Source organism: Manis pentadactyla, chromosome X (assembly GCF_030020395.1).
Source record: "Manis pentadactyla isolate mManPen7 chromosome X, mManPen7.hap1, whole genome shotgun sequence".
In the NCBI taxonomy this organism is placed as follows: domain Eukaryota; kingdom Metazoa; phylum Chordata; class Mammalia; order Pholidota; family Manidae; genus Manis; species Manis pentadactyla.
Genome location: NC_080038.1, coordinates 102,437,586 through 102,463,306, shown reverse-complemented (window position 1 = coordinate 102,463,306; position 25,721 = coordinate 102,437,586). Strand labels below are relative to the sequence as shown.

Genomic DNA, 25,721 nt, shown 5'->3' with positions numbered 1-25,721 from the left:
TACCAATAAGGGGCTAATATCCAGAATATATAAAGAACTCATACAACTCAACACCAAAAAACACACAAATAACCCAATTAAAAAATTGGCAGAGGATCTGAAAAGACATTTTTCCAAAGATGACGTATAGATGGCAAACAGGCTCAAGAAAAGATGCTCAACATCACTAATCATTAGGGAAATGCAAATTAAAATTATAATGCATATCACCTCACACCAATCAAAATGGCTAGTATCAACAAGACAAGAAAACAAGTGTTGGCAAGGATGTAGAGAAAAGGGAACCTGCATACAATGTTGGTGTGAGTATAAATTGGAGCAAACACTATGGAGGTTTCTCAAAATACTAAAAATACTGCAAGACCCAGCAATTCCACTTTTGGGAATTTAGCCAAAGAAAACAAAAACTCTAATTTGAGAAGCTATATGTACTTCTATGTTTATTGCAGCTTTAGAATAGCCAAGATATGGAAGCAACCTATGTTTCCATTGATAAATGAGTGGATAAAGTTATGGTACAAATATACAGTGGAATATTACTCAACCATAAAAAGAATGAAATCTTGCCATTTGCAACAACATGGATGGACCTAGAGAGTATTATGCTAGGTGAAGTAAGTCAGACAAAGACAAATACCACATGATTCCACTTATATGTGGAATCTTAAAAACAAAACAAATGAACAAACAAGAAGGCAAAACAGAAATAGACTCAAAAACTCAGATAACTGACTGGTAGTTACCAGAGGGGAAGGGGATGGAAAGATTGGCTAAATAGGTGATGGGGATAGAGAGGTACAAAAAGAGAGAGAAAGACATCATTAAAATAGATATCAGAAAATAATTTTAAAAGCTTTACCAGATTAAAAATGGACTATAATGCCACAGTAATTAAAACAGTGTGCTGGTGTTGTAGCACAAAAAGACTCCACGAATAAACCCACGTATGTGTATGTGTATTTAGCATATGAAAAAGGCAGAGTACAGTAGAGTAAGGATGGATTCAATAATGGTATTCTAACAATGGGCTATTTCAGTTGTAAAACAGCAGCATTAAAATTCTATTTCATACTATAAACAAAATATATACTCTATATTAAAGATCTAAATGTTAAAAGAAAGCAAAGGATTACCAGTACTATAAGCTATATAAGTTATATCATTTCATATAGGGGAGGTCTTGCTAAGTTTGACATGAAACCCAAACAACATGTAAGCAAAAAGATTTGACTTGATAAAAATTTGTAACATACACTCTGAAATACACCATAAAGAAAAAAGAAAGAACAAAATTGGGGGAAATATTTGCCACAAATATAACTGACAAAGAATTAATACTACTAATATACAGAGAGCTCCTAGGAATCAATAAGAAAAAGACAAACCACCTCATAGAAAAATTGGCAAAGGATATGAATAGGCAGTGAAGAGAATAAATGAAAAAGGTTAATAAACACATGCGATCAGTAAAATGAAAATGTGAGGTTTAATTTTTTAATCTATCAAATTGGCTCAAATCAATGATTTTTAATATCTGATTAAAAATATTAACTTTTTGGGACTGAGTGGGAAAGGGCATTCTTACACACTCTAGGATTCTAATTTGGTTCAAATCTTTCAGAGGATAATTTGATGGAACCTGTCAATTTGTACATGGACACATTCTTTGATCCAGCTTACACTTCCAGGAATCTACCTTACAGAAATATTCTTACAAATGTGTAAGAATAGATCTACAAGGCTGTTTAGATAAGGTATTACTTGTAAAAGCAGAAAAACAGAAGAAACATAATAAATGTGTATCAACAAGGAATAATTATAAGTTACCATATTCATACAACAGCATTCTATTCAGTACTTTAAGAAAATGAGGTAGCTCAATGGACAGATATGCAGTGACAATGATATATTTCTGAGTGAAAAAAGTAAGTTGAAGAACAAAGTAACAGGTGTGATCTTGTTTTAAAAACTGTATTACACCCCACCCAAGTACACATACATACACATTTATGTCTATACATGTACCGGAAAAAGTTCTGGGAGAATATATGCCAAACAATTTTAATATTAGTAACTCTTGGGGCAGGGAACATATACTTTTTTACATTTCTGTAATATTCGAATTACTTACAATGAGCATGCATTACTTAAGTATTTTTTTTAAGTTAATATACAAAAACTAAAAAAGGGGGCTGTGTACTATGTCACAGTAACATCACTTTATTATTTAACTGAAATCTAAACCTGGGATTATCAGAAATGTCAATCTTCCGTGATTTGTATCTCTGAGGACTCGGTTTTTAAGAAAGTAAGTTTACAGAAACAATACATGCTTATGATAAAAGCTCCAACAGTACAGAAGGATATACAGCAAAGTAAAACTCTTCCTCTCTGACCAGCATCTATTAATCTTATCAGAGAGAACTAATTTATTAGCCATCTGAATATTAAAAAGGAGAGTATTTAAAACACACTTTTTATACCTTTTACACTTTACCTTAGGTATCTAAGGAAAATAATATATCTCAGCAGCATCAACTATATTGTATGTCGGCTGTTTTAACTGATGAAGCACATCACATACATGTTATGCATAAATTCCTACATCATAGTTTTCAATATCAAATAACAAAATATTTCAGAGAAACCAACATAATTCAACCTGAAGAAAAAAACATATTTCTTCTAAAAAAATTTACAGTAAGTAAAGCTGAGGCAAGAATCTACCTCAAAAGTGTGGTTATTTTCATCTTCTTCACACAAGAGTGACTGTTTTTTAAAGGATGTTGATGAAAAAAAGTTACTCCAATTGCTTTTCCCCCATTGGGTTGTGGGTAGGATACTCACCACATTCTGCTTTGTCGTTTCCTCTAGGGTCTGTATCACATACAACCTATTTCGACAGCGCATGCTGTATATATCTTCATAGCGAATATTGCCATATTTCTGCAAGAAATATGATTTCAGTAGATACTCATTCATGATAAACATCCATTTCTCTTACAATTGAATTTCATCAGACTCAATTCTCAGAGGCCTTGGTTCTATTTCTAGCTATTTTCCTACTGTTGTTCAGTGATTATGCAATTTTTACCTCCCACATTTCAGTTTTTCTATGTAACTGGAGAGAATTCCATCTACTATGGGTCTAGACTAAGTACAAGAACATTGTTAACATTCTCAGTCTTTACGAAGAGAATAATTTTCAACTTTTTATACAGTGACAGGTATTTAAAAGTGGTCATTATTTATGAAAGCAGGTGAATATATTTTTATTTAATGAAAAGCAAACTAAAGCAGAGGTTATAGAACCTAGGAACAATTCACAGAACTCATTTTTATACAGTGAAATATTACTTAGCCATAAAAAAGAATGAAATCTTGCCATTTGCAACATGGATGGACCTTGAGGGTATTAGGCTAAGTGAAGTAAGTCAGACAAAGACAAACTACTACATGATTTCTCTTATGTGTGGAATCTGAAAAAACAAAACAAACAAAACAAAACCCAGACTCACAGATATAGAGAACAAGAGTGGTAGTTGCCAGAGGGTTGCAGGTTATGGGAGTGAAATGGCTTAAGGGGATCAAGAGGCACAAACTTGCATCATAAATAATATAAATTAAGTAATATAATAGAAAATAATATAAAATAAGTCATAGGGATATAAAGTACAGCATTGGGAATATAGTCAATAATATTTCATTAACTGTGTATGGTGACAAATGGTAACTAGACTTATTGCGATCAGTTCACAATGTATATAAATGTTGAATCATGGTGTTGTACACATGAAACTAATGTAATATTGTATGTCAATCATACATCAAAATAAATAAAAAGTGAAGATGGATTTTTAATTATATTTTTATTTGTATTATCTTACTCTTAATATACCACTAGAGATACAACTATAGAATTAATCATTTAAAATACACTGTATTTATTATATTTATGGAATAAAAAATACATACCTCATTTGACTCTCTAATCAAATCTGTAATATCCACTCTAACATGACTGCTTTTTTCATCACTCACATTTGAACCCTGCTGAACACTTGAAGGCAATGGGCTATCCTTATTAGTGACATTGTCAAAGAACCTATCCAAAAGTGATAGTAACACAGAATTACTGGAAGTAAAATGCACAGAAAATGACAGCTAATTTCTTCCTAGTTAGGGTTAATTCAACTGAGAGGACAAGGGATGGTCTTATGAAGAAATGGAATTTGAAGATGGTTGTGAGTTAGGAGGACACAGGAACACGTAATGGGATGGTGAAGAAATTATTTCAGAAGTGGGAAGGGAAGCATAAGAGAAGTGAACAGGCTCAGAGAGTACTCAGGAAATACCACATAGCCCAGTAAAGATGGAATATAGGATAGGTATGTAGAAGCATGCACAAAAATATAAAAGAAGTACACTGAAGACTTAACATAAAGAGTTCTGAATGCCAGACTGAGGTGTTTATATTTTACACTGCACATAATGGGATTTGACACATCATTACAAAATTTACCCATTCGTTCATTTAACATACACATAGTGTACACATACATACACAACACACATGTGCTCCAATACAAAACAGCATTCATAGAAAAGGCACTAGGAAAATAAAGCTCAGCCTACCTGATTAAAACCACTTGGAAACCAGAACAATCATCCCACTGGGTATTTAACATTACTAACTACTTCCCCCCCCTCAACTTACTTTTACACAATGACACTATAGTACAAACTGGGACTATCAAAGTCCCAGCATACCGAATCAACAATACTAGTGTAAATGCATATGAAACCCAGTGGTTTACTTCAAAGTAATTTACTCTTGTTATATTCTATTTGGAAACAGAGGAATGGACTTTAGGCCTAGCTTTTTAATTCAACTAGCTTTGTGACCTTCGGCAAATTGTTTAAAGTTTCTAAGAAAGGGTTCAGTTTCCTCATTTCTAAGTAAGAGGATTGAAGAACACAGTCTCTAAGAGGATCTCCAGATTTAAATGTTACGCTTCTTACAGTACCTGTTTAAAGCTGTCACGGCTTCAGCATCATCTTTACATGTCAGCAGTTTGTCTAAATTATAGTCAAGTATTGCCAATCCCAGTTGTAGAATGGCCTTTATTCCATCATAGAAGAAACAGTCTACCACATTCACTGCACTTTCAATAGGTAGCACACTAATAAAAAGTGTGAGGAACCATGATAGAGAAACTGAGGAAAAGAATGTCATATCAGTCATGTGTTCTGTCAGCTGGGGAAAGTGATCCCTGATAAGTTCTTCAAAGACTGCTTGATCCACCAAGGCTCCTGGAGAATATAAAAAAATTTTTTTTTAATGAACACCTTTCAAAAGGACTTGTTTATGATACCATTTCACGTCTTGTTAGTATGCCAATATATCTAATTTCTCATCCTTACATTATGAACTCCTTCAGTGCCTTTTCTGTATTTCACACGTTTATTTGCTAGCAGTGTCATGCATGAAGAAGCAACTGAAAAAATTCAAATTCATCTGAATATTTATTGAATCCTTATTATATGCAAAAATCTATAATAGGTGCTATAAGAGATACACCAATTAATTAAATGCTCTCAACTTTAAAGAGCTTAATATTTAGTAGAACTTGAGATAAATACACAAAAAACTGTAATGAAAGACAATACAATTAATAACCTGGCCATGATACTGAAGGTACCAAGGAGAGACCACTTATGGGACTTAAGGTAGGGGGATCATAGATACATAAATATTTGATGACTGACAAAATTATTTTATAATTAACAAACCAAGAACTTGATCCTACTTTCCAACCTTGCAAATATCTACAGGCATACCCTGGAGGTATTGTGGGTTTGGTTCCAGAGCACTGTATAAAGTAAATATCCCAAAAAAGTTGAGTCAAATGAATTTTTTGGTTTCCCAGTGCATATCAAAGTAAGGTTTACACTATATTGTAGTGTATTAACTGTGCAATAGCATTATATCTAATAAACAATGTATATACCTTAATTTAAAAATTATTGCTAAAAATGCTAACCATTACCTGAATTTTCAGTGACTTGTAATTACTGATCAAAGATCACCATAACAAATATAATAATAATGAAGAAGTCTGAAATACTGTGAGCATTACCATAATTTGGTAGAGACACAAAGTGAACAAATGTTGAAAAAATTGCACCAACAGATTTGCTCGATACAGGTTTGCCACAAGTCTTCAATTTGTGAAAAACACAGTATCTGTGAAGCACAATAAAATGAGGTGTGCCTGTATATAATTCATGTAAATGTGGAGATTTTAAGCTGTTTAAAAATCTCTCATCAAGTAACTATTACAAATATTCTAGTAGCTCTGGGTACTTCAGATCACCATTGTTTTAGCAATACAATTATTGCTATATAAAAAATTAGAGACCACATATTTAAAATTTCTATTTTATTAAGAAACAGACCAGGTGCTTTATTTTTAAAGAGGCAACATATTTATCAACCTTTCCAATCATATATTCAATACAAAAAAGCTCTTTCTGAGCATGTCAGTGAATATGACATTTTGATATTGCTTGTATTTTGTATATTTCAAAACATAAGTGATCAGTTCTTCCATTGGACAGACAAGAGCACTATCAATTGTTTAGAAAAGAAATATGTGTTTGTGTATGTGTGTGTTTTTTTTACCAATGATTCGACGATTAAAATAATCAGGCAACATTCGTTCACATACAGCAACCAGAAGCCAAAAAGCTTCTTCCTCTTTTGCATACAAAAGCAACACTGAAGTCAAAATGTTCATTGCCTAGAATTCATAGAAAAATAAAAAAAAATTAATGTTGTTCAGGTAAAAATTGCATTTCTTATTCAAACATAGTAGTTTTTGGCAAAAACAACTATGAGAATAATCATAAAGGAAACGAGATCTCTGAGTCAGTCCAAAGCAAAATAAGGTGAAGTCAAGTGAACATTTGCTAATCAGTTATACAGTAAATTCAATGAAAATGAAGCAGTAATTTGAATATAAAACACAATAAATAAAACCTCTCTGAGACTAATCTTAATGAGTAAGAAAATCTTAATTATCATAAATCTGGGGCATAAAACAAGAAATTTTCAAGAACATACTAAAATTGGAGAAACAATCTGTATTTTCAATACTTACAGAACAATCCCTTAGATGTTCATCCTCAATTGTGTCCAAAACTAAACATCTTTTTCCCCTATTAATTAGGATTCTTTTCTTTGTTATCCTAATTTTGATGATGCTAGAAATCCTTTACCTGTCACATCCAATTTGTCTTCATATCCTAGAGTTTATTCTTAACATTTGGCAGCAGGCCTTACTATAAAGGTAATAAACCCTTAATGTACAGGGATGCCTTGGGGATATTAGAGGTTTGGTTCCAGACCATTACAATAAAGCAAGTTGAATGAATTTTTTTGGTTTCTCAGTGCATATAAAAGGTTTATACTAAAATATAGTCTATTAAATGTGCAATAGCATTATGTCTAATAAAATGATGTACATACCTTAATTAAAAAATACTTCATTGCTAAGAAATGCTAACCATTATCTGAGCTTTAAGCAGCTCATAATCACTGATCACCATAACAAATATAGTAATAATGAAATTTTGAAAAATTGTGAGAATTATCAAAATGTGACAGAGACAAGAAGTGAGCAAATGTTGGAAAAATAGCACCAACGGACTTGCTAGAAACATGGCTGCCATAAACTTTGAATCTGTAAAAAATGCAGTACCTGTAAAGCACAATAAAGCAAGGTTTGCCTGTATAGAATTTGAAAAGAATGGGAATGTGTAAAGAAAATTAAATCTCCTGTATCCTACCTACCCAGAGATCATCACTGTTAACAAGTTGACAGGTTTTTGTTGTGTTTTTATTTCCTTCCTTTTTCCCCTTTCTAGAATTTTGAACAAACTGTACATTAAAGTTTGATTTTTTTCACTTAGCCTTATATTATACATTTTCAATACCATCACATAAGTCTTCTAAAACTTTTAATGACTGTAAAATAATCTAATAAGTTGAATATACTATAAATCACTTAACTAGTCTACTATTGCTGGACATTTAGGTTAATTCCAATTTTTCACTATTACATAACATTACGTTATATATATTTGTATATAAATCTTCATCCACATGTTTTACTGTTTTCTCAGAAAAGATATATAGAAATTAAATTATTTGGTCAAAGAATATTATTTTTGTTTTGATATTTATTGAAGTATAGTTGATATACAATATTATATTGGTTTCAGTGCAATAACATACCTACAAATAGAAATTTGTACCTATTTCACTCTAAACCCCTTTCCCCTATGGGAACCACCAGTTTGTTCTATTTATGAGTCTATTTCTGTTTTGTTTGTTCATTTGTTTTATTTTTCAGATTCCACATATAAGTGAAGTCATGTGGTATTTGTCTTTCTCAGTCTGACTTATTTCATTTAGCATAATACCTTCTAGGTCCATCCAGTTGCCACAAATGGCAAGACATCACTATTTTTTATGGCTGAGTAATATTCCATTGCATGTTTGTACCACCTCTTCTTTATCCAGAGAACATTATTTTTAAATGACTTGATATTACTGCCAAATTGTATTACAGAAAGACTGCATCAATTTATATATCTGACCAACAGTGTTTGAATGTTTATTTCACTGCTTCTTTGCCAATAATAAGAATCGTAATAATTGTAATTGTCTTTGCTGACTTATTAGTGAAAATGCTATCTCATAGTTTTGATTTAGACTTCTTTAAGGTTGACCTTCCTTTCTTAGGCTTAGTTATCAATCTGTATTTTTTGTTCTGTGACATATCTTTTCATGTCCATTGCTCATTTTTACATTTTAATACTTTTATTTTATAAATAAATACTTTTTTATACAGATTTGTATATTAAGTATGGCAGTTCATTGACAGATCTGGCACAATATGTGACCCCAAGCTCAGGTTTTTTCCCCCTCACCTTCCTGTTCAAGAAGCCATCATGGGTGGGGATGTCAGTGAAAATGGCAAATTAAGGCCTTCCAAAAATGCTCTTCTCTATAAAAGCAACAAAAATACTGGCAAAAATCAATCAGAATCAATTTTTCAGAACTCTGAAAGTTAACTAAAAGCTTACAGCAATTCAATAAGCATTTATTTAATAAAATCACTGGATCTCAGTAAAACCAGTGAGGTTTGTGACATTTTAAACTGCCTTATTACCATGCTCCCTCCTCAGCTTCACGGTAGCCTTAAAAATGAACACTGAACAGTCATGGGAAACCATGAACACCAGGTGCATGGGAAAACCAGCACCTGGCAGCCACCAGCGGAAGAGATGGAGATTGGAACTACTTCAAAGACCCATTCCCAGAGAACTGTCATTATCTGACCTGTCCGGTGGTTTCCTGGATGGCCCCACTCATAAGGCTGTCTTTAGTCTGACAGCTCACCCAAGGTAAACAGCCTTTCACCCAGAGTGTTCTTTGAGAACAGAGGCTATTTTTTAACATGTAGCTGCCTGAGGTAGTGGGTAACAGTTGGGTCAAACAATAGGCTAATAAAGGGTTAAAATGAAAGCTGGGAATGAGATATGCATGGGGTGGGGGGGGTCTTTGGAAAACTCTGAAATATTCCCAGGAATCTAGAAGGGTCCTGTGCATGATATGGCTTCATGCATGCCCAGAGCAGTATGTATGCTCAGGAAAGAATAAATAAGTCCCTACACTTTCATCTCTGGCTAATCTTGAGGCTTTCCATAAGCAGAAAATGACAGATATAGAGAAAAACAGGGAAAAATTAACAAAACCAAAAGTTAGTTCTTTGAAAACATTTTTTAATATTTTAAAAACTGTGAAACACATTTAGCTTAACAAAAAAGATAAGAGAGAGAGAGGACTTAAATTATTAAAATCAAGAAATAGACAACATCACCTACTAACCTTAACAGAAATAAAAGTATTATAAGGGAAAATGATGAGGAGCGGTATGTTAACAAGTTAGATAATCTAAATAAAATGGACAAATTCCTAGAAAATCAGCAACTTCTGAGACCAATTCAAGAAGAAATAGAAAAATTTGAAGAGACTTATAACAACTAAAGAGACTGATTTAGTAATACAAAAACTTTACACAAAGAAAACTCTAGAAACAGATGGCTCCATTGGCAAATTCTACCAACCATTTAAGGAAGAATGTTAACACCAATTATTCATAAAACTTTAAAATAGGAGAGGAGGAAACACTACCCAGCTCATTCCATGAGACCCTGATACCAAAATTGAAGACATCACAAGAAAAACTATGGGTCAACATATTTTATGAATATAAACACCAAAACCCTAAACACAAAATGTTACTGAATCCATTAACATATAAAAAGGATTATAAACCAAGACCCAGTGAGATTTATCCTGGGAATATAAGAATGGTTCAACATAAGAAAAGCAATGTAATATATGGTATTAATATAATAAAGGGAAAAAATCATGATTATCTCAAAAGATACAGAAAAGTCATTTGACAAAAATCCAATATTCTTTCATAACTAAAAAGAAAACCTTAACAAAATGGGATTATAAGGGAACTTCCTAACCTGGTAAAGAGAATCTAAAAAACCCCATTGCTAATGCCATACTTAATGATGAAAGAATGATTGCCTCCCCCTAAGATATGTAAGTTAGGAACATGCATTCTCACTGCTTTTCTTTGACATTGTACTAAAGATTCTAGCCATGCCAATTAGGCAAGAAAAGAAGAAAAGACATCCAGATTGGAATGGAAGAAGTAAAAATATCACTATTCAGATTCCATTATCTTGCCTATACAAAATCCTAAGGAATCCACAAAAAAACTACTAGAACTAGTAAGCTCAGCAATGTTGCAGGATACAAGAGATATATTTTTTAAATTGTATTTCTATATTCTGGCAATAAGCAATCCAAAAATAAAATCAAGAAAACAATTCTACTTTAGTATAATATCAAAAAGAAATTAACAAAGGAAGTACAAGACTAGCACACTGTAAACTACAAAACAACCTTGAATGAAATTTAAAAATAACTAAATAAATGATAAAGAAAGACATCTTGTGTTCCTGGATTGGAAGACTTAATATTGTTAAATACACAGTATTCCCCAAGTTGATCTACATACAGATTCAATGCAATGATGATCAAAATCCCAGCTGGCTTTTTCTACTTTTCCCCCAAATTGACAAGTTGATCCTAAATTCATATGGAAATGCAAGGGACCCCAAAGAGCCAAAACAATCTTGAAAAAGAGTAAGTTAAAATATTCACATTTTGTGGGAGTACATCAAGCTGAAAAGCTTCTGTACAGCAAAGGACACCATCAATAGAACAAAAAGGTACACAACAGTATGGGAGAATATATTCATAAATGACAGATCCGATAAAGGCTTGACATCCAAAATATATAAAGAGCTCACACACCTCAACAAACAAAAAGCAAATAAGCCAATTAAAAATCGCTAGTTATCAGAGAAATGCAAATTAAAACCACAATGAGATATCACCTCACACCAGTAAGAATTGCCACCATCCAAAAGACAAACAACAACAAATGTTGATGAGGTTGTGGAGAAAGGGGAACCCTCCTACACTGCTGGTGGGAATGTAAATTAGTTCAACCACTATGGAATGCAGTATGGAGGTTCCTCATAAAGCTCAAAATAGAAATACCATTTGACCCAGGAATTCCACTCCTAGGAATTTACCCTAAGAATGCAGCAGCCCAGTTTCAAAAAGACATAAGCACCCCTATGTTTATCGCAGCACTATTTATAATAGCCAAGAAATGGAAGCAACCTAAGTGTCCATCAGTAGATGAATGGATAAAGAAGATGTGGTACATATACACAGTGGAATATTATTCAGCCATAAGAAGAAAACAAATCCTACCATTTGGAACATGGATGGAGCTAGAGGGTATTATGCTCAGTGAAATAAGCCAGGCAGAGAAATACAAATACCAAATGATTTCACTCATATGTGGAACATAAGAACAAAGGAAAAACTGAAGGAACAAAACAGCAGCAGAATCACAGAACCCAAGAATGGACTAACAGTTACCAAAGAGAAAGGGACTGCGGAAGATGGGTGGGAAGGGAGGGATAAGGGCAGGGAAAAAGAAAGGGGGTATTATGATTAGCATGTATAATGTGGGGGGGCATGGGGAGGGTTGTGCAACACAGAGAAGACAAGTAGTGATTCTACAACATCTTACTACACTGAGGGACAGTGACTGTAATGGGGTTTGTGGGGGGGACTTGGTGAAGGGGGGACCCTAGTAAACATAATGTTCCTCATGTAATTGTAGATTAATGATAACAACAAAAAAATGCACATTTCCCAATTTCAAAACTTACTGTACAGCTGTAGTAAAAGAAAAAGAAAGAAAGAATGTGACACTGGCATAAGAACAGAAATAAAAATCAAGGGAGTAGAATTACAAGTCTAAAAATACACCCTAACATTTATGATCAATTGATTTTCAACAAATGTGCCAAGGCAATTACATGAGTAAAGGAACAGTTTTTTCAACAAATGACACTGGAGCAACTTGTTATCTGTAAGTAAAAGAATAAAGCTGGATCCCTTCCATATAGCATACATAAAAATTAATACAAAATAGCTCAGAGATCTGTATTTAAACATTAAAACTCTGCAACTCTTAGAAGAAAATGTAGGAGTAAATCTTTTTGACCTTGGATGAGTCAACAGCTTCTTTGATATGACATCAAAAGCACACACACAAAAAAGAAAAATAGACAAATTGGACTATATAAAAATTAAAGCTTTTGTGCTTCAAAAGTCACAATCAGGAAAGTGAAAAGATAACCTACAGAACAGGAGAAAAATTTTGCAAATATATCTGATAAGGGATTGGTGTCCAGAATATATAAAGAACCATTACAACTCAACAATAACAAGATAAATAACCAAACTTTAAAAATGGGCAAAGGATTAGAATAGACATTTTTGCTAAGAAGATATGCAAATAGCCATAAGCACATTAGAGAAATGCAAATAAAAACCACAATGAAAGAGCAGTTCACATTCATTAGGATGGCTATAATCAAAGAGACAGTAATTGGAACCCTCATACATTGCTGGTGGGAATTTGGAATGGTGCAGTCTTTTCGAAAAATAGTTTGGCAGTGCTCCAAAATGTTAAACATAGTTACCATATAACTCAGCAATTCTATTTCTAGTGCATACCCAAAAGAGTAAAAAACAATGTCCACACAAAAAGCTGTACATGAATATCCATGGTAACATTATTCATAACAGCCAAAATCTATAAATAACTAAAAATGCCTATCAACTGTTGAATGAACAAAAGGTGCTATATCCATAAAATGGAATATTATTTAACCATAATAAGGAATGAAGTACTATTACATGCTGCAACATGGATGAACCTAAGTGAAAGGAGGTAGACACAAAATAGCATATATTGTATTATTCCCTTTAGATAAATTGTCCGTAACAGGCAAGTCAACAGAGGCAGATAAGTATATTAGTGATTGCCCAAGGCTGGGGGAAGGGAGAATGGAGAGTAACTGCTAAAGGATACGGGGCTTTTGGGGTAATGAAAGTGTTCTGGAATTACATGGTGATGATGGTTGCCTGCCTTTGTAAATACACTAGAAAACACTAAAGGGTGGAGTTTGTGGTATATGAATTGGGAAGGGAAGGGAAGGGAAGGAGGAAGGAAAGAAAAAAGGAAAAAGGAAATAGAAAAGAAAAGAAGAAAAGAAGGAAGAAGACAGATCAGATAGATGGAAGGAATGGAGTGAGAGAAGTGGGGAAGAAGGAAAGATAGATAAATAAAGCCGGTCAGCCAGCCATACATAAGTCAGTATGGCTCACACGGGTTTTTAATCAAAACCTGCTTACCATATTAAATTCAAACTTTTCCACAGGCTTGAGTGATTCTCCATGATCTTATCCCACACAGACTTATTTACTTCTTGATTCCAACATGAATCTAGCCAGTTTGATTTCCACAGCAGGCTTATTCTTGCCTGAATGGTATTGCTCATATTGTTACCTTAATTCAGAATAACTTTCCTCTTCCCTGCCATGTTTCTTACTTCGTTCTCATCTTTTAGAAGTCAAAATTAAAATTAAGTGCTGCCTACTTTGAAGTTGCCTCTGAACTACTACATATGGATAACATTGCAGGTTTTTTGAGTGTAAGCTCTTTGAGAAAAAAAAACAGTTGTTTTCCTTTCAGAATCCGAAAAAATGCTCAGTACTTGTAATTTAGGTGATCCATTCACTTAAATTGCTTTTCAAAAAAATTCTTTATTGTTAAGTTTCAATAGATAGATAGAATTGATATGTAATCACTACGGGTCTTCAACCCATTATAAATGATTATGTGTCAGAGTGCTAGCTATCTACCATAGTTCAATTTCCCTTCTTCCATAGTATCTGGACATATTTGTATGAAGTGATGTATGTATCTTCCAGGGCTGGCCAATAAAACCTGCCATAGTTGTTTTTTCATGCTCTCTCCCCCTTCCTGTGAGTAGTAATGGGAATGAATGAGCACCTTGGTAGCCATGTTTTGAAGATGACAGAGCCTGCTGTCAGCATAAATCCCTGAATAATCTTATGGAGGAGAGCTGCCTACTGACTTAATACTCACTCTTCTCTGTTTAGTCCTTTAAGTAAACTTCTATTGTATTTGAGCTATTGCCTGTTTGAGATTATTTATGTTAGCAGTCTAGCATCCCAAATTAATATAGTGTACTCCTAAAGGATTTTTCTTTCATTGATTCCTCCACGGCCTACAAAATAAACTCAAACTCCTCACCTACCCTGATCTACCTTACCTACCTTACTGATTTTTTGTCCTCCAACTGCTTGACTTCATTCATCCTACATTTCTACTATACAGAACATGGCTCTATAGATATTCCACATTTATCTCTGTGTTCGCTTGGAATGTTCTTTCATTCCATCTTCATACATCCAAAGTTAATCAGTTAAGACCTGCAAATGCTACTTCTTCCAAATGAAGCCTTCTCTGATTCCTCCAGATAAAAATAATTTATTCCTATTATAAATCATGATATGATTTGATATTTCTCTCTCATAATATGTCTCTTGTTTTTCCTTTACCAATAAACATGTTTTAATATCTACTGGTCTATACACTTTTAAGGGAAGGATCCTTATCTAATTCATGTTTATATAGTCTTAAGTACCTAGTATTTTTTACAGAGCAGGAATTCAATAAATATTTATTAAATGTAAAAGAAAAATGAGTTAACTGAATATCAATTCTCCTAAGTATTCCTACTACCATCCAACTCAGATTAAAAATATCCACTATGAATATCAGCACAAACTGTCCTTATTATTACAATTTTCAAATTAGTAGAGCTGGATTTGATGTGATTCTGTCATTTGGATCATACACACAATTGGGCTCATAATAAAGTCATACCTGGCAGTATCCAATTTTGGGATTCCTATATGCATAAGCAGTGAGTACCCGCCTCAGAGCAGATATGCCAGTGTCACTCTGAAAGGCTGGGTGTTCAGGCAGGGAGCGACGCAAATCACGCTCAATTTCTTCAGTAGCCAAGTTGCAGGTCCCTAAGGACTGCTCAACCACTTCAGCATAATAGCCAGGATTAGCAGCCATGTCATTAATGGCACCTGAAAAGATGACTGCATTAACATACAAAAGAAAAGGAATATAATAAAGCTACTACTTGCATACATACATGAAAAATTGGATTACCTTTAAGTTTAGATTTATACTCAAGTAATATTCAAGTCAACAAAAGAAAAGAAAAAGCTTTACGCTAGAATCTGTAATACCAGGACAGCAATCTTATCCAACACAATAACATTTCCATGGACTATTTTTCCCTCTTAACTTTCCTCTGACAGTGGAGATAGAGATCACCTCCTCCCCCATTAGCCATATCTTGCCTAATAAACTAATCTGCTCAGACATGGATGTGTGGATATATAGGTGAGTACATATAACTACCATACTCTCTTTGACGGTCTAAATTCATGATGAGGAAGACTTTGTCCTAGCCATCTCTGTAATTACTTTTATTTAGCTTAGTGCATAACTCCTAAAGGTGCATAGTTAACGTCTGTTAAATGTATAAAGTGAATAAATGTAACACCTGAAAAAAGCATCCACAGCTCTCCTCTTAAGGTCTCTGGAATCCCTCTTACAACCAGATTTTGAGTCTTTTTGGTCCGAAACATGCTAACACCACGCCCACATTCTGCAAATAGGATGTTCCATGACTGTTCCTTCATCTTTTCTTTCAACTATAACACAAATTCAAAGCAACATGGCGAGAAATTAATTTCTTTCAAATCACTTGATAACTCATCACCATGAAACAACATCTATTGTTGAAAGTCAAAATCAGTATTCACAGAGGAGCCAAATACTAGACCACTGTTATCACAAAAATCTTTTAAATCCATGTGAGCATAACAGTTTTAATTTACTATTTTAATTCTTCAGCAGCTAAACACATATAAAAATGGGAAAAGCATTACACATAGGAGGTAAAGCTTTGGAACATCATTCTCACCAAATCACCTTGATATTAGGATTGATTATTGGAAATCCATGCAAATAGGACCCAATGTTCAACTTTCATCTTTTGTCTTAATTCTTGATAATAGTCTTTGTGTAATGGAATCAAACAAGTCACACACTAGTTGAAAGGAAAAGAGGGGATGCGAATTCAACAGTCCAAGCAGGTGTCTCTTATAGAGTAAGAGGCTTTTTATGGCCAGGTTTTTGGTGGGCTTTTTGAGGGGAGGGGTCAGGGAAAAGGTGGGTTTGTGGCTTGCTAATGTGTCTTCTGGAGAATGCTTGAAGTCTGGGTAAGATGAAACCTAGGTCTCTCTGGGATGGTGGATGGGCTTACTCAAAAAGGGGTACTCATGTCCAGATTCTATCATTAGTACCTGCTAGAAGACCTCTTCAGCTACCCCCTCAAAAATTTTTCAGTTGTGGTACCTACTAGTCTGCTCTAAGATTTTTATTTTTGACCGTTTCAGTTCACAGATTTAAACATTTTGTTTTCCTACCATTTTGGAATTAAGAGTCTCCAAATTCTGAGGGTGAAATACTGTCATTAAGGCTTCGGTGTTCACAGTTTTACTGCATTCTCTCTGACATGTCAGAGATAGTACCTCAATATTATCAGATGGGTCTGCAGAATTAGAACTAATAGGAACCTGAAAAAGAAAGAATGTAATTGGCCCAAATGTATGTTTAAAAGTTCCTGCAAGACGACAAAGTGCTAATGTTTTAGCTATCATTTATAAACTACAATCTATATACATAACAAATATTGAAACAATGTCTCTTTGTTTTTCTTTCAAAATTAGAGATGTCAACAAACCAAAGTCCGAAACAGCAAGTTGAGGACTTCAGTGAACCCACTCCCCCACAAAAACAACAAAATACTGGGAAAAGTTTTAAAAATAAAACAGTTCAGATCACCGGAAGACAGCAAGACTGAAAAGCATCAATTCAAGTAAAACTAATGAACGTTGGTTAAGAACACCATTCTCTGAAGTTTTAACCTGAGGCTATTCCCATTTCATCTTTCTCCCAAACTCAGAAGTGTGGTAGTCATGCAGTCAGCATTATCACAGCCAATTGATCTTTTGGAGCTTCATTAAAATCTCCAACCCCAGAACACAGTCAATATTCTGAGCAAACTAGTAGCTCCCTGGAAAATCTCCATTCTTAGGGTATTATTATCACTTGATTTGATATGGAGCTCAGCCCTATGAAATAAGCCCTATCCCGAGGGCATTTTGGAAAACCTGAGCATTCTGCTGATAACACCACAGCTGCCTAAGGCTGTGATTTCAGGTGGGGCAAACAGGAGCCTGGCTAAAAATTGAAAAGACCTGGAGAACCAAATGGCTACAGGGAACTTTAAAAGGTTCCAACATATTCTTGGGGATCTAGAAGTGTGCATGCATGTTCAGGGTGCCCAGGAAGAAAATGACATAGGAGAAGCCCCCAGTCACTCAACTCTGGCTACCTTTGGAAGTAAGAAATGAAAGCTAAGGCTGATTTATAAACTGCCTAAAGTTTAAGGTATACCTTCACACAAAGATCCCCTTGGTAAAAAGTATAAAACTTAATGTTCAAGTCACTTAAGTAACTCTTCTGACCCATTATTGGATGATGACTAATTTATACTGCCTCAGGGTGTAAGGCAATATAATTAAAACAAGGCATAAAAATAAAAACTAGAACTATAAAAGAGAGAAACCAACAGAAAGTGTCCCTGAGGTGTCCCAGTTGTTGGATTTTGTAAACTAGGAATGTAAAGCAGGTATTATAAATATATTCAAAGAACTAAAGGAAACTATGTTTTAAAGAAATAAGTACCCAGTTAAAAAGTGGACAAAAGATCTAACGAGAGACCTAACCAAAGAAGATACAGAGATGACAATCATATGAAAAGATGTTCAACATCATATCATCAGAAAATTGCAAATTAAAGAAACAATGAGATACCACTGCACACCTATTAAAATGGCTAAAATCCAAAACACTGACAAGACCAAGTGCTACTAAGGCTGTGAACAAGAGCTCTCATTCACTGCTGAGGGAAATGCCAAATAGTACAGCTACTTTGGAAGATGGTTTGGCAGTCTTACAAAGCTAAACATAGTCTTACCACACTATTCAGCAATTGTGCTCTGAGGCATGTATCCACATGAGCTGAAAACGTATGTCTACACAAAATCCTGCACAGGAACGTTTACGGCAGCTTTATTCATAATTGCCAAAAATTAGAAACAACCAAGATGACCTTCAGTAGGTGAATGGATAAACACCATGGTATATCCAGATTATGCAATGTTGTTCAGCAATAAAAAGAAGTGAACCATCAACAAAACTGAGAGTTGGTTTTTTTAAAAGACAAAATCGACAAACTTTTCACAGAATTTACCAAGAAAAGAGAGAGGACTCAAATAAATAAAATTAGAAGAGAGTATAATTGGTACCACAGAAATACAAAAAATCATAGAGACTTCTATGAATGACTTTATGTCAACAAATTGGACAACACAGAAAAATGGACAAATTCTTAGAGACATATAACCTACCAAGACTGAATCATAAAGAAACAGAAAATTTGAACATAACAGTAACATGTAAGGAAATTAAATCTGTAATCCAAAACCTCCCAACAAAGAAAATCCCTGAACCAGATGGCTTCATACGTGAATTCTGCCAAACATCTAAAGAAGAATTAATGCCAGTCTTTCCCAAACTCTTCCAAAAAAACTGAAGCAGATGGCAATGCTTCCAAATCACTTTACAAGGCCAGCATGCCCCTAACACCCAAGCCAGATAAGGGTACTACAAGAAAACTACTGGCCAAAATCCCTGATAAATACAGATGCTAAAATTCTCAACAAAATATTAGCAAACTGAATTCAACAGCACATTAAAAGGATCATACACCACGATCAAATGGGATATATCCCTGGGAGGCAAGGATGGTTTAACAAAGTGGGTATAGAGAGAATGTACCTCAATATAATAAAGGCCATCTATGACAAGCCCACAGCTAACATCATAAAACATGGAGAAAGATGTCCCTCTAAGATCAGGAACAAGATAAGGGCACCTGCTCTCATCACTTCTATTCAACATAATACTAGAAGTCCTAGTAGAGCCATCAGTCAAAATAAGGAAATAAAATGAGTCCAAATCAGGAAGGAAGAAGTACAATTCTCTGCTGATGACATGACCTTGTATACAAAAAACCCTAAAGACTCTACTAAAAAACTGTTAGAACTAATCAACAAATTTAGTAAAGTTTCAGGATACAAAATCAATGGTGCTTTTATACACTAACAGTGAACTATCTAAAAAAAAGAAATAGAGGAAACAATCTCATTACATTAGCACCAAAAACAATGCAATACTTATTTATAAATTAAACCAAGGATGTGAAAGATCTGTACACCAAAAATTGTAAAACACTGATGAAAGAAACTGAAGACACAAATAAATGGATGGTATTTTGTGCTCATGGATTGAAAGAATATTGTTCAAAAGTCCATACTATCTCAAACCACCTAATAAATTCAAGGCAATCCTTATCAAAATTCCAATGGGATTTTTTTTAAAAAAACAACACATTTATTTAGAAAAATAAACTGAAAATGCTGTTTGGTACATTTTCCCATGAAGCATAGATAAATGGCTATAAAAAACTGTTATATGTCAAATACAAATTACAAATGATATTTTTAATTAAGAGAACAAATAGATGTCTGACACAAATGTTTAGGGTACGGTTCACTGTATTTGACTTCTTGGCTATTATGATATAAAAAGATCTTCACTAAAAAAACTCTAGATCCCTTTGTCATTCATTTGACCACATGGATACTTTTTCATCATTATTCTGTACTTGTTTATTAATCTGAAATAAGTTCATTTTTTACTAGATAACTGATTTTTTATAGAATGAGAAATTGATATTTGGAGATTTTTAAATGTTTGCTTTTTGGACTCTTCAAAGAAACTGCCTGTTGTGGTCTCAAAACTCCTGGGACTATCTGGGCAAATAACAGCACACATCATTACCCTGAATGGAAGTGACAGTGCAAATATGGAAGTGAAGTGAGAAATAATCAGTGAGAACTGACCTCCCCCTCTCTCAACCAATATGGGCTGAAGGACTGAGTGCAGAAACTTTTCAAGCAATTGACAACAATGGTGTTATTCCATTATGGCTTTGAGGGTGTACATGAGCTGGCAAACATCCTCTCTGCAAACAGCAACATTGTGTCCTAGCACTGTGCATTACTGCAATGCTCCTCTGTTGTTTTCTTCTTGTCTACATATTTTGAGATGCTGAGTAATTCTGGCTAGAGATACTTCTCTCTATACTTTCACCTTCCTATAAGATAAATCAATTTATAATTTACTAGCTTAATAGCTGAATATACATTTTCTGGGATTCACATATGGGAATATTTATTTCCATGGTTGAAATAAGATGGGTTTGGTTTGGTTTTGGTTTTGGTTTTGGTTATTATGGGCTTGCTTGTTTAGTCCTACTTGTCATCTATTTTTTTTAAGTATCATAATAGCCAAGAAGTCAAATACAGTGAACTGTACCCTAAACATTTGTGTCAGACATCTATTTGTTCTCTTAATTAAAAATATCATTTGTAATTTGTATTTGACATATAACAGAATTTTTCACAGAAATAGAAACAAAATCCTAAAATTTGTATGAAACCAGAAAAGTAATCCTGAGAAAGAAGAACAATGTCAGAGGCATCATACTTCCTGATTTCAAACAATTCTACAAAGCTATAGTAATCAAAACAGTATAGTGCTGGCATAAAAACAAACTCACTTGTAACAGGAATACATTTGATACTCATCAGGCATATAGTGTCTGAGCAAAATCCCATCACATGAGGAAGCAACACAGATTGTGGACTCTCTAACAGGTATTCTTAGACTGGTTTGGTTTTTGGTATCTGCCTCTGGCATTAGAAATAGCATATGGCTTCTAATAGTGAAGGAAAGGCAGGGTGAAGATTATTATTTCTTTATGTGTTAAACTTTTCTACAAAATACTAGATTAAAATTGGTAATACCTCATAAACTCATCAGAGTTGACCTGTAAAACCAAAAATTACAACCAAAAATGCAAAGAAATGGCTCACCTAAATATCAGAAGCTTATGTTAAAACAGGCTCCTGTTCATAGTCTGTAATTTAAAATTAGTACTAATTTTATTTTCAATAAAATTTGTGGTTTCCTAACAGAAATAAATCTACACCCCACAGCTAAAACATCTATGTCTAATTTATATTATGATCACAGGAAACATTACTTTATCCTTATTAAAGCAAACAAAAACCAGTTGTGTGGGTTAAACTATTATTCTTATCTGCATTATTGTGTAGGATTAGGAACCCATTACTTCTAATTAAGAAATTTAGAGAGTTAGGATAGTGATAGTTATGAGAACTAATGAAACAAATGTTTATATATGCTTTGACAATCTATAGAAGATATTTGCCCTTCTAAATACTTTAAGGAATAGCTCAATTTGTACCTCTTCTTGACTTTCATAGTTCCTATGATCCACTTATAATGCAGTTCCAAAGCATTAAGTAAGGGACCTTCAGCAGTACTTTCTCCTCTTCTGTTGCTTTGCTTCAAACTAAGCTAAAAGGGCCCATTTTTCTTTCATTTGGTAGTTTTGAAAAATTACCATATCTAGTAATATTTCTTGAGTATATGTGTCAATAAAAAGATTAATGTGTTTCCTAAGCACTTACTATAATTTTTCAAAACCTGTGCACATACCCAGGTTTTAACATAACTTAATAAAATGTTAATTTTAATGGACACATTTAAAAATTTGGACAGATCTACTATTAATGCACAATCCCAATTACTTCTGGGAGCATATGTCCTTTATATAACATTCTTTATGTACTCACAGGAAACATTTCCTAAAGCTCTTCCTGTATTCATATTTAGATTTGTTGATTTAGACTTCTTTTTGAGATTTAGATTGAAAAGTCTTATTGTCTGTGCAAAATTTACCAGATTTGGTAAAATCATAGAATATGATTTTTCCTTCTTCTTTTAGTGCTCTAGGTGTAGCTATAGAATAATGTAGCTACAATTCCTGTCATTCAGAAATCAAATGTAACTAGCTCTTATTTAAAAAATCTTCTCTCTACTAACTTTTAAAATGTACTATCATTAAAGCTAGATATATATATGGATAATGCTAAAACAAATCAATATTCTTCATCATTGCTAAGATAATAATTAAGTGAAAATAGAATGTTGTAACAATTAAAGAAAATAAATATGCAAGCAAACCAGTATACTATTGTTTTCTACTTTTCATTATTAAAACCTCTAATAAAGGGTAAAACAAACTAGAAAACCTTGGGACTCTTTGACATACATCTGAAAAGATAGTAAACTCATTTTGAAACAAAATTCTTGACAACTGATCACACCCGCTACTAGAGGCATCTAAGAGTTTTCAGGGAAAACATTCCAGTTCTTCAGGTTTAAGAGACACAGGTAAATTAAAGGAGAAGGGAAAATAAGTAGAGCATTAAGTCTAACACACTGACCAAGTCTGAAATGAAACAGGACAGGAAAAATAGTGATATAAACAAGAATATAGGAGCATTAGTAGAGAAACAACCAAGATTAAATCAGATTTTACTTGTTTCCTCATATCAAACTAAGAAATATCCTTGGCACATACTTGAAGAGAATGAAAGATTAGAAAGTTGGGGCATGAAAACTCTTGATGGCCAACATGAAGGTTCTGTGTCTGGAACTGAGGTATATTACATGGTTTCATAGTGCTTTTCTATTATCAAAAGGAAAGTTAGTCTTACCAATACTGCATTATAATTGACTTGACCTAATTTTGCAGTCTCTATTCTGGAATGAGAGGTAAAAGTCTCTGTGATCCGATCCAAGGAAAATAAATAAAACCTGTAAAGCCAATGTTGATTTTTTTATTCAATTTTAATTAAAATATTGTTATAATGTGATAAGTTTTATCAATCGACTAAAACATGGACTTCCTAAGCACTGAAAATGAATTCGAATTGAAACTACACATTTCTATGAAAGACACATTAAACATCAAAATCCGGCTGTTAACCACCCTTTGCCAAGAATATTTGCCTTCTCTTATATTTTACTAGTAAATGCATATGCCACTACTTTGCTTGAGGCTAGATTATGTAAATAAGGCTGACTTAATCAATATTAAATAAAAGATGTACTTAAAATTGCTGTCTCTCTACAGCATTAAGAGGAGAGTGTTTTCCAAGGCCTTTTTGAATTCTCAAATATAGCTTGAGTTGTCAAAAGCCATGTTATGTGAAAGCATAAGGTATATACATGTGATAAGCAGCAAATATAGTTAAGAAAGATTAAGTGATAATTTTTTTAAAGTATGAGTTCCTAAAAAAGACGAAGTCCTTAATTCTTACTTCTTTTTATGATGTGATTTAGAGAATATAATTTCTTTGTTTTTAATCTTTAAAAAAAAGAACCTAAGTAGGAAGAGATAAGTTACTATGAATTCCTTTTGAAGGAATGGACCATACAAAACACAAATGTTTTTTTCAAAATGATTTGATCGCTATATAATTACCTCAGTGCTAATATCATGATATTGAGTTGAAACTGCCCCACACTTGAGCCTCAGTTTTGCCACCAGTTGCTCGAAGTCTTTAACTTCACTGAAGCGAAAAGCTGTTTTTCCTCTGATGCTAATGATGACAGGTTTGCTGGAATCATTTGTCTTGTCTACCGCTAAGACCTGAAGGGTGCAAACAATTTATAAAAGAATCACATTTTCCCTTGTTGCTGTGACACCTTCAGACACAATGTGTTTAGCTTACTTTGTGGCTAAAGTTTTGGTCTATGGAATGATTTATTAAGAAACAGACTTTGGGTACTCACTGTACTACTAATACAAACGACCTCAGTGCAAGTTACTTTACTTCTCAAGGAAAAGGTTTAATAAACATGTATCTTTTAAATGATAATAGAAATGTAAGATTTCAGTGTTACAATGCTGAGATTTTATTTCTGACTTACACAAAAGTTATCAATCCTATTCTTTCTTACTGTATATACCAGATGTAATAGTCTGAGGTTTGGTATTCATGTCATAAATGTCTGAGTGATCATGCTCCATTTTAAGTTATCCTAAACCCTTATCTTGCTTATAAATTTTTAATTTTTGTCTGTTTTCACTTTCAATAAAAGCTAATAAGGCTCTTATCCTGAAAAAATAATGCTGAACTTAAACAATGGTTATTTTTAAATGAAAAGATGTTACATACTGAGTTTTTAATAATTTACAGAATTAAAGGACATTTTACTCTGTGAATGACAGATTTCTCAAACCAAAAACCAAATTTATATTACCTCTCGCAGTGGAATGATTACATTACATAGATTGCCATCTTGGCTAGCAAAGCAGATATAGTTTTCTGAGATGCACATTTTTCCAAGAGTATTGAAGTGGCTGAATGGTACCCATAAGAAACACTCATGTACTTCTTTCAAAGTCTCTTCTTTGGGCAGCCTAAAAAAAGCATTAAACTGCTCACTGTGGGCTCGATTTTCCAGACCTCTGTAGGAAAGAAAAAAGAGGGGAGGCTCCAATGGTGACTTCTGAACTATATGCATGCTTACAATGATTGATCTATATGGACTGTAAAGCAGGAAGATTAAACACTACATGCTATGTTCTTCAACAAATTATGAAATGGAAGAAACACACTGACTCCTAATAAATTCATTTTGTTTGTTCTTTTTTCCAGTTTTGTCCTATTACTAGATTATAATGCACAAAAGAGATGACATTGCTCTTCATACCATCTGTTAAAGGCATGATTTGCTGGAAGATTATTATAATATTGCTCTATATTCATAATATGTGAATATGGCTAAAACTGATCTTGGCAAACAATATTTTCTTATCTAGTCATCAGAAAATCAAAATACCCAGTTCAAACAAATCATGAAAATTTATGGCATCAAAATTTAGATGGGAAGAATAGTGCAAAAAAGTTATTATTCAAATTAAGCAAAATTTTTAATGAATATTTC

General features: G+C 33.5%; 1 protein-coding gene across 3 annotated transcripts in view; it reads right to left on the bottom strand.

Moving 5' to 3' along the window:
• Nucleotides 1-25,721, bottom strand: part of TBC1D8B (TBC1 domain family member 8B) — a 68,769-nt gene that overhangs the window by 20,894 nt on the left and 22,154 nt on the right. For all 3 annotated transcript variants that reach the window (XR_005032564.2, XM_036924990.2, XM_057495265.1), the window contains 9 exons: nucleotides 25,035-25,242; nucleotides 24,253-24,420; nucleotides 17,129-17,278; nucleotides 16,201-16,351; nucleotides 15,501-15,715; nucleotides 6,686-6,803; nucleotides 5,028-5,313; nucleotides 3,976-4,105; nucleotides 2,848-2,946 (listed from right to left, as the gene is read on the bottom strand). Coding sequence is in view for 2 of the 3 variants with exons in the window: in XM_036924990.2 (XP_036780885.2) it covers nucleotides 2,848-2,946; nucleotides 3,976-4,105; nucleotides 5,028-5,313; nucleotides 6,686-6,803; nucleotides 15,501-15,715; nucleotides 16,201-16,351; nucleotides 17,129-17,278; nucleotides 24,253-24,420; nucleotides 25,035-25,242 (1,525 nt within the window). In the remaining variant the exon portion in view is untranslated. The remainder of the gene's footprint in view (nucleotides 1-2,847; nucleotides 2,947-3,975; nucleotides 4,106-5,027; nucleotides 5,314-6,685; nucleotides 6,804-15,500; nucleotides 15,716-16,200; nucleotides 16,352-17,128; nucleotides 17,279-24,252; nucleotides 24,421-25,034; nucleotides 25,243-25,721) is intronic.